We start from the raw sequence: 17,529 nt of genomic DNA, 5'->3' as shown, positions 1-17,529 counted from the left end.
CCAGATCAACCCACATACACGATCAGCACCCTGGAGCGAGTTTAACTCGAAGAGGTTGACGGGTAATTTGCAGCGGCTCAAGCGGCAACGAAATAAGGGTTTTACCGACTGACAACATGGCGTCTGGTGACGGAGATGACTCACTTTATCCGATTGCTGTACTGATAGATGAGCTTAGAAACGAAGATGTTCAGGTACAAAACGAAATATATTGGTTTATATTCCTTTTGCTTTCTTTATGAATGGATTTTCGGGTTTTTTCGTGGCGTCTTGAGCTTCGAGCATTCGTCAACTAACTTCGTGGTAATCTGACTTTTCCTAACACTTTTAGCTACGGCTGAACTCTATCAAGAAACTCTCGACCATTGCCTTAGCTTTGGGTGTGGAAAGAACAAGAAGTGAACTCATACCTTTTCTAACAGGTAGGTTATCAGTAATTATGCTTTTTGTCGTACTCAAATTTGTACGAACTCAGACATGATAGAACGATCAAGCTTTTGTGAATTTTATAATCGCGTTTTGACATAAAATTTCAGGAAATTCACATCTTTTTTAAAACGTATAACATGTGTTGGTGTACGTAGATTAGTGTTCAATTATTCAGTTTGTGTGGACGCGTTTCAAAACGATGTTTACATCTAGAAAAGTTAGGCTCAAGCTGATATCTTGTTAAGTTTTTCATGGGTTGAGGTTCATGAGCTCGGAGATGTAAGCGTTAAGCTCATGTTTTGGATAAACGTGCCACATCCATATTTACACAAAACAAGAACTTTTTTCGTTTGGCTGAAAATAGCAACAAAATGTTGATAAGGGAAAATTATCTTTAATTAGATTGTAAAACATACATGTTTTGAACGAAGAAAACGTGAATAACTTTGATATTCTTGGAGATTAGCTTGGGGCTGTTTCTGTTATGGTGATAATTTTATGATGAAGCTGCTGTTCGACAGCTCCTACTGACTAAAGTAAAGCTTTGTATTGCAAGAATAAAAAAGGTGAAGAAAGGTTACACTAATTCTGAAAGTATCTAATTATTTAAACAGTAAAGCACTAGTTTACATAGTAAGGACACTCAAACTATGAAACTTGTGACTTTTCACACATTTTTTGGTGACTATAAAATGAAGACTCTTCATATAATTTAAATGATTAGCATTTTTCCAGTGTACAAATGCTAGTTTATTTTGTTAATACTATATTCTATAGTCACCCCAAAAATATACAAATAAATGTCAAGGGTACATAGTCAAAGTGTTCTCGCAGTAAATTTTTGATTAAAAGGATTTGATCTTCCATGCAGTTGGTAAAGTATGGATATTTCTTGAGACTGAACATTTTATAACAGTTACCAGATACTTTGTGTACCATGAATGGTCCAAAGTCATTTGTCTTTAAGGGAATAGTGGCATTCAGTGCTTTCAATAAGACCTGATACCTGGAGCTCTGGTTGTTATTCAGTTGTGAATCACATGCTATTACAAAATCTGTTTTCAAAAATTAACCCTGTAGAGGAAGCTGTTGCAAGCCTCTCTTGTTCTCTAACTGGTGCTGCACCGAGATTGTCACCTACTTCAAATCTCATTGAGAGCCCTGGCAGGCTTTTAGCCAGATGGGCTTCCAGGCGTCCAGGGGACAGCCACTTTTTAATCAAATTAAATGCACTGGCTGCACTTTTCTCCTGTATGGCTTCACATTTTTTGGACCGCATATACTATTTGAATTAGTCACCAGTCCTTCTCTGTCAACAGTTTATGTGTATAAAATGCCAAGAATAGTGTTGTTTTTCCCCAAAGATGTCAACAAGTAGACATAGAGGCCACTGTGCCAGAACATGGCATGTCCAGGTCTCTCTTTAAGAAATTAACGTCTGGCCCTAAGGGAAACAGTGAGTTTTGTTTCCCCGAGACCCTCAATATTCCCCAAGGCGAAGCCGAGGGGAACATTTAGAGCCAATGGGAAACAAAACTCATTGTTTCCCATGGGGCCAGTCATGAAGTGTTTTGTTACACCTCCCAACTCAAAAATATAGACAGCCAAGACACTATTTGCTTGATGCCAGCTGGCACACAAATTTGTTGCAGTTTCAAGGTGCACAACCTGATCATGTGCAATTTGAAAGTTCAACTTGTTGCCTTTTATCCAAACACGCAAAGTTGTATCAGTGCCATGGGAAAGATTTGTTACACAGGAATACTGTAATACCTCGTGGCTAAAGATCCAACTGAGAATCTTTAGATCGTTGAACTGATTCTAGATCGAAAAGTCTTGATTAACAGATTGTTTTTTTTATATCAAGATACCATTTATGATGAAGATGAAGTCCTGTTAGCACTTGCAGAGCAGGTTAGTTTTGCTATAATAAATTACTCTGTACTTTCAGAAGGTCATTTATAAGAACTGACTTTTCCTGTAGGAAAGATTTAACACTGTACCACAAATCTGTATGTATTTACCCTGTACAGGCCTTCTGATAAATATTAGGGGATGGTGCAATTTTGCACAATAGACCTCAAATCGCCTTGAATCGCACAATTCATGGAAGTTTTTGTTCTCAAAGAATTGCCGGTAGATATCAACAACATGTTCCAAGCAATGTTTATTTTGAAGGCAAATGTAGCATCTTCAGGAGAATTTGAAATAAATGTCCTTTGAATATAGTACATCAGCCTGCTGTTTCTTTGACCGAAAAGACTGAGTCACACCAACTGCAAAAGATAGAGCAAGAAATTATCCCTAAGCCTTCCATGTTGATGATAAGCTGAAGATGTAATGTGATTGATGATCTTCAGAACTCCATAGTGGACAAGCACCTCATGTCTTGAACGAACGAACGAACGAACGAACGAACGAACGAACGAACGAACGAACGAACGAACGAACGAACGAACGAACGAACGAACGAACGAACGAGCGAGCGAGCGAGCGAGCGAGCGAGCGAGCGAACGAACGAACGAACGAACGAACAAACAAACAAACAAACAAACGATGAGTTATTATTTTTATTTGTAGAATTGTGAAATAGGATTTTATGTTGGTTGAAATAATTTTTTCTTCACCTTAGCTTGGGACATTCACACCATTAGTTGGAGGACCAGAGTATGTTCATTGCTTACTGGTAAGATTTGCCAGTCAGTTATTTTCAAAGAGGGTTTGTTCAAGTACTGCTAACCAGAAACAAGTTTGGTTTGCACATATGTCTAACAACAAGTTGCAAGTGAACATATCTTTCAATTCTAAAAGAGTTTATCATTCATAGCCACAGTCACACAGAGCTTCGTTCAAATCTCAGTATTAACCATCTCACTTTGAGTTTAAACATTTGTATAGTGCACCTTCAAACTTTGTCATGGCTTTTACACACTTACAAGTTGTTGTTGCATGTCTGTGTAAATTAAATGCTCCAGTCCATTTAATACTGCAATACTGGTGGTAGCATCTCAACATAAAGAAAATGTAAATCTTCTGTTAGTCCTCTGAAGATATGTGTTTGTATTTGTGTGTGCGACAATTTATCAATGGCATAAGCTAAATGACAATTATAACAATTAAATTTGTAACGCACGTTCTGTACAACAGGGCATCGCATTTGACAGGATGTGGTGGTGCCTATCCACATAATTCGCTAACTTCCGCATCCTCTGCATAATCAGATCTTTTCTCCACATTAAACAGAAAAAAGTGTTTCATATTAGGGATAAAGCAGCTGCTTAACATCCCCACAAGTAAAATTTCTGAAGAGATTGATTATTTGGAAGTAGTTTTTTTTTGTCAGCGAGGAAAACACACCATTTTGTTTGTGACAAATTTTAAACCTCCAGGCATTCTAACCTACTTTAGGCAAAGAGCCTGGAAACTAATTTTTCATCATGTGATATAATGCCTGGTTACTAAGTTACAGATATTACAAGAGTGCAACAACAAATTCTTCGTGCAAAATTCTACAGAAAACCTTTATGAAATGAGGAAATAGCTGTCAACAAAATGCTAGATCTAAACAGATCAAGCATACATGTATGTCAAAGTTGGTGGGCATGATGTTCAATAAGTTTACTCTTATTAAGGAGCTTAAACTGTGGGTAAGACTTTGAACTGCTTTTCATTTCACTGCCGCCCGGTACATTGGAAAGGCTTTATTATCAATTTTGTTAATTGGTGAAATTTCCTCATAATCCAGTGTGTTTTCCATAATCCTATACCTGGCACAAGATGGGAATCATATTTCTTGCTTTTACCTTAGTAAGGCTGATTAGCAGACTATGAGAATAAACATGTTGTTCATCTCAGTCATGTGTATAACTGATAGTACATTAGTACAGTTTTCATGGGTACTAAGGGAAAAAATTGAAACACTGTACCCATAGTGCCCACCATGTGATTTTTCTTCACCCTGTCAGATGATGTGGTATATCATGTACATATGTTTGACAATTTTCATGTTTTGTTCATTCAAGCCTCCACTGGAGAGTTTAGCAACAGTTGAAGAAACAGTAGTAAGGGACAAGGTAAGGCAATTAAATTTTTGTTTTGCTAGAACACTGTACCTGCACAGTCTTCATTCCCCTCTTATTGCTGGGACAAATAACTTGCATTCCCTGCCATGGCCACACAATAATTATACTGATATACCTTGTATCCACAGAGGAGTGGTAGATGTTGTTCAGTGGGTTAGGGTTATTGTATTAGACCTTATGATACCAGGATTCAAATTAAAGATGCTACTGGCTTTAAGTGACATCTATTTTGAACCAGTGTTCTAGATAAGCAAGGGGGTCAAAAGCCCGACAAGGTCAGCTACATGACTTGACAAATTAATAGAAAATTTATAACGATTTGGTTGGAACAGTAGGAATTGACATGTAGGAATTTGTTATTGACACCCTGCGTTCAAAACCTATCTGGAACCCTTTTGAGCATGCCTATGTTATGAAACATTCTGTACATTGTATGATAATTTCTTTTTGTTGATACACAGGCAGTTGAATCCTTACGAACAATCGCAGCAGAACATTCAACGCAAGATCTGGAAAATCATTTTGTTCCACTTGTTAAGAGGTTGTCCCAAGGTTTGTTTGGATCTCATATATATACAATGTAGTTTGGGTGATATAATACTAGTGCATTATATGAATACAGTTGAACCCCACTATTTTAAACTCTCCGGGGAAACGAAAAATAGTTCAAAACAGTGGGAGTTCAAAATGGCTGATAGTAAATGACTGAAGGACAAATCCAAGGGAAGTGGTTTTGAATTTGAAATAATGAGGAATTCGAAATAACCGAGTTCATATTACTATCATTCAGCTGTAGTAATTTTATAATTTTGTAGAAAATAGCACAGACGAAGTTCAAAGCCTAAATCTAAGGCCACAAGAACATTTGAATCCATGGCCTGGTTCAACTTCTCTGCCACTGAGTTGTGAAGTTGCTGAGAATATGATGTGTATTGATTTTGCATTACGATTCTTAGACTTCGCAGATCATTTTTGCGCAGTTGTCTCACAGATTGCCTGGCAAGAGTGATAGATAGAGTGAAGCAACATTAGAAGAAACAGAAGAGTCAGTGATTGTGGTAACAATCCTGTTTTCTTATTTCAGGGGACTGGTTTACCTCAAGAACATCAGCCTGTGGTCTGTTCTCTGTGGCATATCCTCGAGTCAATGCAAACCTTAAGGCAGAGTTAAGAGTGTAAGAAAACAAGCAATAAAGAGTAAATTGCATATCTTCCATGTATTGACGTGGCAGTTTGTACTGTATGTGAATTACAGATCATTGTTTTTGCCTCCGCATTCCAGCCACATTTCACCCTTTTCATCCTCAAGATAAACTATGGGATAGATCATAAAACATCTTTGAAAGAAATTCCTTGATTTTTTTGGCCAAGGGTAAAGTGCTTGTGTGCAAATAGAGTAGTAGTTGTTAATTAACTCACATGATTGTACAACCTGTACATTGTGGAGGTAGAAAATAAGACCACGTCATATCGAATAGCAGTTTGTAAAATACAGTACAAAAATGTGTGTTATCAGAAAGTCTTCTTCAGTTGTAAGAAAGTGGTTGTACATGAACATGTAGTTTACTTGACAGCTTTTTTTTAACATCATCAACCCCTAGCTGTTCAAAGGTTAGTTCCTTGGTCACTATCCAGTGCATAATGTCCTGGTTTTTATCAACATTTATCCACTGGATAGTAATTTACATGTATCTGATAGATTGCATCATCTGCCCTTTGAACAACTTGATGTAGAGAGTGTCAGAACCAAATATGATAACAAAAAGTTACATGTATGTTGCGCAGTATAAACGTCTTGAGAGTACCACAGAGGGTTTTGCTAAGAATTAACTGTATGCTGTCGATAATATTCTTTCTTCCCCAGCCATTTTAAAAACTTGTGCGCAGATGACACGCCCATGGTAAGAAGAGCAGCTTCTGGAAAACTAGGAGTAAGTATGTTTGTAATATTACCTGGTTGTACTGTCAGCATATGTTATTAAAATCCTGAAAATAACCATCAGTAGCTTATCATTATCCAGTAGGATCCACAAATTCTTTAACAGATTAGTCAATTTCTCTTGTTACCCTGCTTAAGCCTGGTATACACAATTTGAAAAAATACATTTTATACATACATGTAAGTGTGAACACAAGAATTCAGACTCAGAAATGCGGCGGATCAGAGCTTTTGGGTCCTGTACAGTCACGTCTCAATGTTGAGTGTAAAGTTTATGCTTTTCGTTAGTTACTACCAGGCAACATGAATATGAGTCATGATATTATCTTTATCTTTATCATCCACCTTATTTGTACGTGCCATCATTTCAGGAATTTGCAAAATGTGTGGAGCTTGAGTTTGTCAAAGCAGACCTAGTGTCACTGTTCAATAACTTAGCTAATGATGAGCAGGACTCTGTGAGACTACTTGCTGTCGAGGGCTGTTCAAGTATTGCATCAGTTCTGCCTGATGAGGATAAAGAATCTCTTCTTATGCCCACAGTCAGAGCTGCGGCACAGGTAGCAAGAACTTTAGTTTATCCCATTGAAAACATAGAAAATTAATGTTAAGCTGAACAAGAAAGTTAAAGAGACTGAAATGGTGTTGCGCACAACAATACTGCAAAATTCATTGAAAATACATGTAGCATGGCCAAGGCCTTTTAATTTAATCAAAAGGCTTTGGTCATCTTGTTTGCAAAGCTTCCAATAAAATTTGGAGTGTTAGCTCAAATTGTGAAATACAACTGTAATTACATGCAATAGTTTCCCCTTTAGTTTGCCAGCAGCTGATTGGTACCTTGCATGTATATGTTTCACCATATCACTAACATTCGGCTGACATGTAACCAACAGACTCAATTGTCAACTTCAAAGGAAAGTGGTTTACTTGTAAGTAAACCACTCAGAACAAAGTGAAAATTATTTTTTTAAAAAATTTACTTTATTTATTAGTGTCTTAGTACATGTATTTTTAATAGTACTGCTGTGCTAATTGGGGACACTATATATGAAGAAACAAATATTGTAAATAGAAGTGAAAACTTGTTAAAAATCCCAACTGGTTTGGAGGCAAATGTGACAAGATGTGGAGGAGTTGAATTCGGGACTGCTGAACACAAATTCATGTGGTGGCTAGGAGTAGGATTTGAACTTATGACCTCCAGATTACAAATCCAGTCCCTGAGCCTCTGGGTCACACCCCCACCATTTATTGCCTTGTCTTGTATTGATTTCCTCAAGGGGCAGACCTCCTGCTGAATTCAAAGCTAAACAATAAAAACCAATAAAATGATCTTGATTCAGAAAGTCTTGTATAACAAAACATTCAATATAACATTGAGTATTCCTCTTTCAGGACAAGTCATGGAGAGTGCGTTACATGGTTGCAGATAAATTTACAGAGGTAGGTAGCTTCCAAAAACCTGTTAGCCTTTGTTTTATAACAATCAAATTCTTTCAGGTCCAATGAGACCAATAAGAAGATTTTAATATTGGTCAAGATGTTGAGATTAAATAACTGATCTGCCAATCAAGAGGGGGTTGCTAATCTTGCCAACCACAAGAAAAGCAGCTTATTTGGTGAACTAATGAGAACCTCATGGAAAAGCATTTAACTGATGCCAAGAATGGGAAAATGCATAATATTGTGTAAGCCAAGTCACAATTGTAGGGGTGCACGGAAAAAAGCCCTAAGCAACTCTTGATCTCATGTCAAATTCTCCTTTTTTCATTTAAAGAAGTGGAAGGCAATTTGCTAGGAGAATTTTGCAGTCTATCAGATGTCACTTAGGGTCTTTTTCTGCACACCCCTTCAATTATACTGTTTATAATTTTTACTTGTTAAAGGGCCCTAGTCAGCCACACCTTTGTTTTTGTTTACATGAGAGAAAGAAAGGAAATCACTGTGAAACTACTAAAGATGATTAAATATACACTGTACTTTCAGGAACACAACTTACAGTAAAGCAATAAGATTTCCCTTCACCATGCAATATTGATAATGTGTGATTCCAGAAAATATCCATAACACCACCACAGAGGGAATTTGGCGTAAGCCCCCCTCCTCCCCAGAATTTCCATTTTTTGAACACAAAAATAACCCCCCCCTCCACCCGTCCGGAATTTCCACAAGTATTATGTCCCCCCCCCCACCCCCCCCCCCCCCATACCCTCTGGAAAAAATAGTTTTGGCAAGAAAGTGTGTTAAAGTTGAAGTAAACACTCCAAACGCCTAACCGTCTGCATAGCATGTCACCGCTGTTTATTCTCAATCAATCATAACATCTGAAGATACACACAAGAAATACATAGAGCAGTTTATTTAAACATGCTTTAAAAGAGAATAGATAAAATGGCAACTTAGTAGGTAAGAAATGATTTTTGAACAGCTACTGTAGATCGATACTTGAATCCATATTGACTTGAAGGACATCTAGAAACTAAATCTATCGTTGAACCCCCCTCCCCTCCAGAATTTCCTGGGTCTTTGACCTCCACCCCTGAGGAATTTCAATTTTCATCCATGGTGGTATGGATATTTTCTGGAACCACACAATTTCGATGGCATCAAAAATGGTGGAGGCTGACTAGGGTTCTTTAACTGGTTAGGAAAAAGATTTGCTGGTGTGTTCATGTTATGAACAAATTCTCATAGCAGGTGCAAAGCTGAACCAGACTCATTTCTCTTCTGTTTAGTTACAAAATGCTGTTGGATCAGAAATCACCAAGAGTGATTTAGTGCCAGCATTTGCAGGATTACTAAAAGATTGTGAAGCTGAAGTCAGAGCTGCAGCAGCAGGAAAAGTAAAAGGTACTTGGTCTAATAACTGCTTTTTAAGGTGGTTGGTAACAGTTTCTAGCTCTTTCCAGCAGTCATCCTTTGATGTTCAATACCACCAACTCTATATCAATTGATGCTGCAATAAGAGTATCACATTAAGGCCAACCTTTGGTGAACAAGTTGTCGTCCCCTTGATGAGCTAATATGTTACCATAGCAACAGTACGACCTGTTAAAAACACCCTTGATTTAGCTTTAAGGTGGCTCAAAACAGATTTTGATGGGTGGTTATAACCACTCTTTATCACTCTATGCTACAATCATGATATCAACAAAATGCCCAATCATTTGTGAACACATTGTTATCATTTTCATGACACAATAGGTTACCATAGCAACAGTATGACTTGCTAAAAACAGCCTTAATTATAGCTCGAGGGGCTTACCATTCAAAAATGGCATTGTAATTTTTTTTTTATATTATCAAATTTTAATAAGCATCATAAGATGCAACTTTTTGGCAGAGTTTAAAACAATTATTATGTAGGGTTCAGAGCCACCTTAAATTTTCAAAACTTTTGATGAAGAGTGCCCTTGATGAAGAGTGGTAGTATTGACCTGTCAAAGTATGACTGCTGAAAAGGGCTAGAAACCAGCCACCTTAATTCCAAAAAATTTGTGAAACTAAAGCTAAAATTATTTTTAGCTTGTAAAATCAGTAGGATCTTGTATACCTGGCTTTTGTTTGGATTCTGTGTTGGCCATAAAGGTGTTCAAATCATTCTTCTCCTCTGAACTCCTATGATGGTGATGTTGGGATGGTTGAATTGCAGAAAAATAGTTTGTTTTTTTCTTGTTTGAGTTGCTTCTTGTAACCAACATGGAGGGTATTTTTTCATGAACACTGGTCGGACTAACTTTTGATTTTCCAGATTTTGCTGAAAAGGTTCCTGAGGATGTTCGTGAACAGGTCTTAATGACACATTTACTTCCATGTGTCAAGGTATGGTGTCATGTTACTGGGTTTTCTTCTTATAAATGTTTTGTTGAAGTTTAACGTAGGTACCGGCAAGAGTAACATGAACATGTGCTAAGTAAACATGATTGTATGTCATATATACAATAGAACAGCAAGTAGTAATTATCAGTGTGTAAACATACTGACCCATTTTCATTGTTTTTCCACTAGTGTGACCCTATCATTTTTAAATCTCTTCATCTACTTGCCGTGATTACATCAGAAACAGAACTCTTCCTTATTTTTGTCGGTCAAGAGGCATAGTTTGATGAGGATTTACTGATAGGCCATGAGACCTTTGTGAAAACCTAGATATTTTCAATGTGTTCTCCCCAATGTAAAGCGAAAAATTGTTTGGTATAATGCTTGTTGTCAATATTGTTTGTTTTACTGTAGGACTTGGTAATGGATCCTAACCAACATGTAAAATCTGCCTTAGCATCGGTTATAATGGGACTTTCACCCATGTTAGGAAACGATAAGTAAGTACAATTACATTTGTAAAGGCCATTGTTTTTTTTTCTGTTGTTCTACTATACATGTATGTGCTTTTATTAGTCTAAGACTGCACATTCTTTTCTACAAATACATGTTCATTAACTAACAAGTAAATCATGGAAGTTTGTATGTGTTTAATTTTTTTTCCTTTCCTCATATTTTTACTTTCTAGCACTATTGAACACCTTCTTCCACTGTTCCTCACAATGTTAAAAGATGAGGTAAAGTTGTTCACCCTTTACACTAAAGCACCTCAGTTTATTTTCAAACATAACCAAAGAACTGACACTAAATGTTCATGCACTAACAAGACAGAGTCCTAAGGTTATCTTATCATGAGAATTGAAAGTTCTCTATCGCAGCATTGGACACAGGACATGTTAAGTTAAATTTACATGAAGTGGTTTTTTCTGTTGTTAAAGTTTTTCGTGAATTATAGCTAAGTAAGTAAAGTAAATTGATGGAAAGTCAAACCTTTATTCATACCAAATATGCGAAAATTGTCATTAGGCATGGACGTCAGTAACTAACATACATGTAAAATGGATAGCTGGTCATTCTGTTGCCTTCTTGAAACTCACAAAGGCTGAAGTTTTTTGGTTGAATGTCTTTCTCAGTTGTTATAAACATTGTCTTTCAGATGTATGCAAGTCAGTGTCAAACACCATTTATGTTACATGTACCATTATTTAAGTGTCAATTATGTATGAAGCTTTTCCATACTAATTGAAAGAGAATAGGAATAATTGTAAAATATTAAAAAACTATATAATGAGAAAATACTGTAATTGTCAAACTTCCCATAGAGATGTTCATTAACAAACTCAAAGATGACTTGTTTGGTTATGATATATTTCTGGTTAAAATAACGGTTGGCTACAGTGTGTATCACATTCTGGTGATTTCCATCCTGACTTGCATAATAAAGTAGAAATGTATAATAATAAACTTCACTCGTGTATAGAATCTAGGAAAACTTGTGACTGTTCCTAGTCTAGGCCTTGTGCCACAGTAGAATGTTGGATGTATTGAGCTTTGCTGAAAGATAATGTCAAGTTTGTGCTGGCCATCAAAGTCAACTAAGCTGTAGGTTTTACAGTAATTTGATAGCATAAGTTCTCACAAATTAGTAGTGCTTTCTTGATGTGAAAAATCTCTTCCTCTTCAGATTCCTGAAGTACGACTCAATATTATATCTAACCTGGACTGTGTCAATCAAGGTGAGGTGACAGTCAGAACTGTGAAGTGAATTGTTTTGTGCCAGTTTTATCTTGCGGTTAAATACAATGGACAAGAACATTCTACAGGAGAGTGCCTATGTAAACTATTATACATCCATACAAACTGCTACAAAATAGCACCATACAGTTGACGGCATGTAAACAAAGACATGTCTGATAGAATCCACTTGTTAACATTAATAACTGACAAGTGACAACAGCAATTCTTCAGTGATTAACTTGCTTTTAAGCTCCTAAAGCTATAAAGAAATGTACCATTGAGTAATCTGACTTTAAGGTTTACCACTTACAGTATGTAAAATGTAGGATCAGATTTGAAGTTGTTGTATTATTTTCTTTCAGTTATCGGCGTTAACCAGTTGTCACAGTCTCTGTTACCTGCTATCTTTGAGCTTGCTGGAGACACCAAATGGCGTGTACGACTGGCAATCATAGAATATATGCCATTATTAGCCAGTCAGTTGGTATGTTCTATTTTGTGAAGTTTAATGTTGTTATGTGTTTAATGTTATTATAGCTGCAGTGTGCCAAACTTCACCTGAAATCACGGCAAACAAATATTGTAGCTGAATGGTTGAAGACTGAAATTCTATTCAGTAAATGTTTCTAGTTATACTGTACATGTGCTACTGGTTTAGTGTTTATACCAGTCCTGCTTGCATACATATGTGGTATTATGTAGTACAGTTATCAGTGGTATTCAGAGCAACTTTATATTCTTACTGCAGGGAGTAGAGTTCTTTGACGAGAAGCTTAACAGCCTGTGCATGACTTGGCTTGTAGATCATGGTAAGCAAGTACAGATCTATAATGTGGTCCAGATCACATCGTTTGTAGGGAATTCTTAGATTGAACAAAACTACATCTATCTCTCTCCCCTTGTAATGTTGGTAAATTTTGTTACTCCTTTCGGTGTTTCAAATATGGAGCTTGACTGGTGCCTGGACCAGAAAAGAAGCCATTAGTGAGGGCATTAGATTGCAGATTCCCAGTTTCAGAGCTAAAATCCGATCACAACACAAAAAAAAAAACGGTTTGTTTTGTAGTAATGCAGGCAGCATTATTTAAACTATTACTAATATTGTTGTTTCAGCTTGACAATTTATATCCTGGGGGAGAGTGAGCAAAATTGTTTAGTAGAGTACTGCTTGAAATCCAGGGTTAAGAGTCAGCTTTAGGGCCACTTACACTTGCCCAGACTGAAGCTTAGTTGATTTATTTTTGTCACTTTCTCTCTTGTTTAGTATATGCTATCCGAGAAGCAGCTGCAAAGAACCTCAAAAAGTTAGTGGAAAAGTTTGGAGCTGAATGGGCTCAGGTAAGAATGTGACTGTGCCTACTGTCTACATGGAACCTATTTAGTTTGATTTATTCAGGTATATGGAACTACATCGGTTTTAAAGCTAAGCAAAACAGCTGTTTTATTTTGAAACATAGTGGAAACGTCTGGCTGAGAGATTAAACATTGTGATTTTCTTGTCAATGTAATGTCGCTTATCCTATACACTGCATATTGACCTACACCTGGCTGGTGTAGGTCAATATCGGAGCATACGCCAGAAGAATCTTTTTAACCTTGTAGTATTTTTTTCTCTCCCCTCCTAGAACCAAGTAATTCCCAAGGTGTTATCCATGGCTACAAATCCTAACTATCTTCACCGTCTGACCACACTCTACTCAGTAAACGTAAGTTGTCGATCTTACGCGAATGGAATCATGCACAGACTAGGTCTATTTTTGATTTCCTGAAATGTGTGCAAGAAGTACACTGACTATCACCCTGCAATACTAAATGACAGCAAATTTGTTCAATCGTTAGGGATTTATTTTCGGACTTCGGTTTCAAAATACCTTGAGCCGCGAAAGGACAAAGAAGCGTACATGTATTTCAAACCCTTATTGAAGGACCACTTCAGTAAATTAACTGTGACAGAAAGCAAAGTGCTCTGACGAAGGACGAACGCTCAAAACGTCAGCAACGCAAACTGAAACTCGTTACAGCGGTCAATTTGCCTTTATCACCATCTTGTTGATAAAAGCTGTGTCCACGTGCCCTTCTTCACAGCCAAACAGTTCTCTAGGAACTAATATCTTTTTGGAATATTTGTCTCATGGTGAAATTCATTTTAGCAGTAATGAGGACAGTCCTACTTGGCCTCTCACATTTTTTCCAAAATCCACTTTTGTTTTAAGTATATTAAACGAAAAATAGTCTGTAAAATTATTCCCATCAGTGGAATAACTCGTAATCTACACATGTACGCAGTGCGGACCTGCATTTTTCGGTAAGTTTGTTTTATGTCAGTAGTGGTTAAAGTGTATGTCATAATATAGTTACCTCGCGCGCGTGTTGTGTTGCAGGTTTTAGCAGAGGTCATGGGACCAGAGAGTGTGGTGAAACTCATGCTTCCAGTCGTAATTGGTTTAGCAGCTGATTCTGTGGCCAACGTTCGCTTCAATGTCGCCAAAACCCTCCAAAAAATCGCTCCTGTTCTGGATGCAAAGTGAGTAGTACCCTCTATAAATCAGTTGCAACTTACCAGTGCAGTGCTGATAATTGCAGAGCTTAGAGTGGTTTTCAATTGAGTGTTTTGTTTTTACAACGATTTCTTTGAAATTGGCTGAGTAGTGTAATTGTTTAGTAATTGGTTTGGTGTTAGTTTTTATGGTACTCAGTTGAAAACCGTTCTATCAAATGCTTACCCAACGTTAACATATAATTGCCTTTGCAGGTTATTGAAGTAAGCATGTTGAGTTTGTTTCTTTTGTTTGCACAGCACCATCACATCCCAGATTAAACCAGTCCTTGATAAACTTAATGCTGATGCTGATGTAGATGTGAAGTATTTTGCTCAGGAAGCCTTAACAGGTACAGTGTCACAGAACCTCGCTGAATGTTACGAGTATGAGCAGTTCATCGGTAGTGACCGTGCCAAGTGATTCAGACCATTACACTTGACGATCAGAGAATCGCTTAATGTGTACAGCTATTGTTTACTTACAATTGATCATCACTGTGAACGTAGAGTCACAGGAGACACAGTATGGGTCATCTGATTTGGGTTTTCCTTGAAGATGCCCACAGGGTCCCAGGGTTAATTGACACACAAAGATCTTCTAGTCTTTGGTCTTAAGTTTGTAAAATGACGAACACAAAATACAGTCCGCTAAGAAATCTGAAAGTGCCACCTAAATATGGCTCAACACCGAGCCCAGAGAGAAGCGGAAATTGTCGAAATGTCAACTCTCAGTAAAAGGATTGGTACCGATTCCAGATATCATAGCTGACGCTAATTTATGCGCAGATCTATGTTAATTTATGTTAATAATTTTGAAACAGCTGATACTACTTGAAGACTTCCTGTGATCTTGCTTATTTTGTGGTCGTTTGCTTCTTGAATTGTTCAATAGAATATTTCAATACAGGGGAACCCTGCCTTACTACCACCCCGTTAATACAGTCACCTCGTTATTACGCCACTTTATTCTGGCCCGAGCAAAAGCTCAGTCAGTCATTTTCATATTTAGAGAACCCCTTTAATACGGCCACCCCGTTAATACGACCAAATGTTTGTGGCCTGTTGGTGACCGGATTAACGGGGTTCCACTGTAGCTTCAGGAAGGTAAATTTTAAAGCCATTGTCTGTCATATTACATCTTCATATTACGAAGTATGTTCATCTTTGCATAATGCAGGATAAAGACTGCGCTCAATGTTGTTCTCCTACCAAAGCTTTTGTTTGTCTTCTTTCTTAGTTTTCTAGTAACTACTTCAAGTCCGATGCATCAAGATGTCTCGTCGTTTATGCAGCTCCTATGTGCTGTCAACCCTCCCTTGCTGTCGTTATAGTAACCTCTGAAAACTGCTTATCCTGCAGCGGATGAACATTTGAACCCGACCACACCCGTGATACACCTGTTTGGGCAGTGCAGTTACGTATTTTAATGATTTCAAGTAGACATCTTGCGGAATTAAGGTTGTTTCGTAATTAACTTACCTGTGTTAACTGTGCATGAAGTAAAACAAAACAAAATCAACCCCCCCCCCCCCCCTCCCACTAAGTGACGCACATTTCGAAGTTGTTATTTCGTGGACAAGTACAGTAAGTCTATTGTTGCAAAAGAAATGCTTCTTTTTTTATATATCATTTTTTGTATTTCGTCAGAAAGTGTGCGGAAGAGGAGTCGGAATAATAAAAAAGGCCGGGATCCGGTTAGTAAACGGTCTGTGGTAGAGCACAATGTTGCTTGGATTGCATTTTTGTAATTAATGATAGATAAAGCGAAGTCGCAACAGAAATTCATATGAATTTGCCGTTGCAAACTTCATATGACATTAATTTTCTGTGTTCACAGTTGAAAAAAAATTGCTCTTTTGCTGTAGATTTTATTAGTAAGTATTATTTTGGTAGTTATACAACCTGTATAGCTTTGATTGTCGCTGTACGTGTAAACGAAATAACATTGAATATTGTATTAAAGTTCTTTGCTCTCAAATATGTTGGTTTGGAGTTTTTAAGTGGGCTCTAATCCAGATTGGTCCGTAGGTCACTTAAGAAATAAGACGTAACAGGACACCGCCAGCCTTATTTTTCTTAGAAATAAGCAGCCGCGGAACGATTGAAAATTAACATGCTTGCATCATCGTTTGCCTCGATACCGATCACTCGATGGGTTGTGAACTTTTTAAGACGTTACTGATCTACAAACCCGTTTCCAGACACTTTTTTGTGCTTGGCGCTCGCCCGCAAGAGGACAAGAATACGATGAAAGTGTTGCGCGCTTTTCATATGCACAGTTTGAGAGGATGATTATAGCCATCTTTGAAGCCCTCTTTTCAGCCTAAGCTGAATTACATTCTGAATACTTGATCTTTTCTTGGGCTTTTGTTGAAGCCTGTTTGAATGCGCTGAAATTTTCATCCCAAGCTGAATGTCATTCAGGACTGAGGCTTTCTCCATGTAATCGCCAACTTCATTTCTAGAGAATAACTTTCGGAACCCGGTCGGAAATTACTCTTTTAATCACCCCTAAATGAAATTTACGTCGGCGAAGGCTCCTATCCCAAGTACACTGTCTGAGGATACTGGAGTACCGACTTTACACCATGTTGGTAAAGGACTGATCAAAAAGTGCGGGGTGGGGGGTGGGGCGGGATGCATGTGGTGGTTAGAAAACACGACCCACCCCTACCATTTGGCACAACTGAGTGACCCATCCCTAAATGAAGGGTGAAAATCACATGACCCAACCCCTATTAAACATAATATTTTTGGTTGCATAATCCAAAATCACATTTAATGTATGAAATTGTGGTATCGTTTGCCTTTTAGATTTAGGTCATAATTGTTTTCCTTTACTCTTGCAACTTTGAGTCAAGTCTGTAAACTCTAAGAAAACTTGATCTTAAACCTTTCACACTTGGTCTCCAGCCTCGCTACGCGTGGATCAGTGATCCATCTAGAAATAGGCTGTAGTGAGTCCTGGGAGTCACAACCAG

The 17,529-nt window shown here is 37.6% G+C and overlaps 1 protein-coding gene across 1 annotated transcript; it reads left to right on the top strand.

Annotated features, from left to right (window-relative positions):
- Positions 1-87: 87 nt before the first annotated feature.
- LOC110060863 (uncharacterized) lies at positions 88-16,526 on the top strand. Its single transcript, XM_089293850.1, has 22 exons — positions 88-194; positions 332-422; positions 2,297-2,343; positions 3,062-3,115; positions 4,452-4,502; positions 4,973-5,063; positions 5,596-5,686; positions 6,376-6,442; positions 6,822-7,010; positions 7,849-7,896; positions 9,189-9,303; positions 10,205-10,275; positions 10,687-10,772; positions 10,961-11,009; positions 11,957-12,008; positions 12,372-12,493; positions 12,758-12,818; positions 13,274-13,347; positions 13,635-13,715; positions 14,391-14,533; positions 14,807-14,898; positions 15,786-16,526. Exons 1-22 carry the CDS (start codon positions 117-119, stop codon positions 15,791-15,793), a joined length of 1,761 nt encoding a protein of 586 aa, XP_089149976.1. The 5' UTR covers positions 88-116; the 3' UTR covers positions 15,794-16,526.
- The last annotated feature ends 1,003 nt before the right edge of the window (positions 16,527-17,529 follow it).

Source organism: Orbicella faveolata, unplaced genomic scaffold, assembly GCF_042242905.1.
Source record: "Orbicella faveolata isolate gen_17 unplaced genomic scaffold, um_ofav_v1 contig_25, whole genome shotgun sequence".
Lineage (NCBI taxonomy): Eukaryota > Metazoa > Cnidaria > Anthozoa > Scleractinia > Merulinidae > Orbicella > Orbicella faveolata.
The sequence above is the reverse complement of the archived record's forward strand: the minus strand, read 5'-3'. Positions and strand labels throughout refer to the sequence as shown.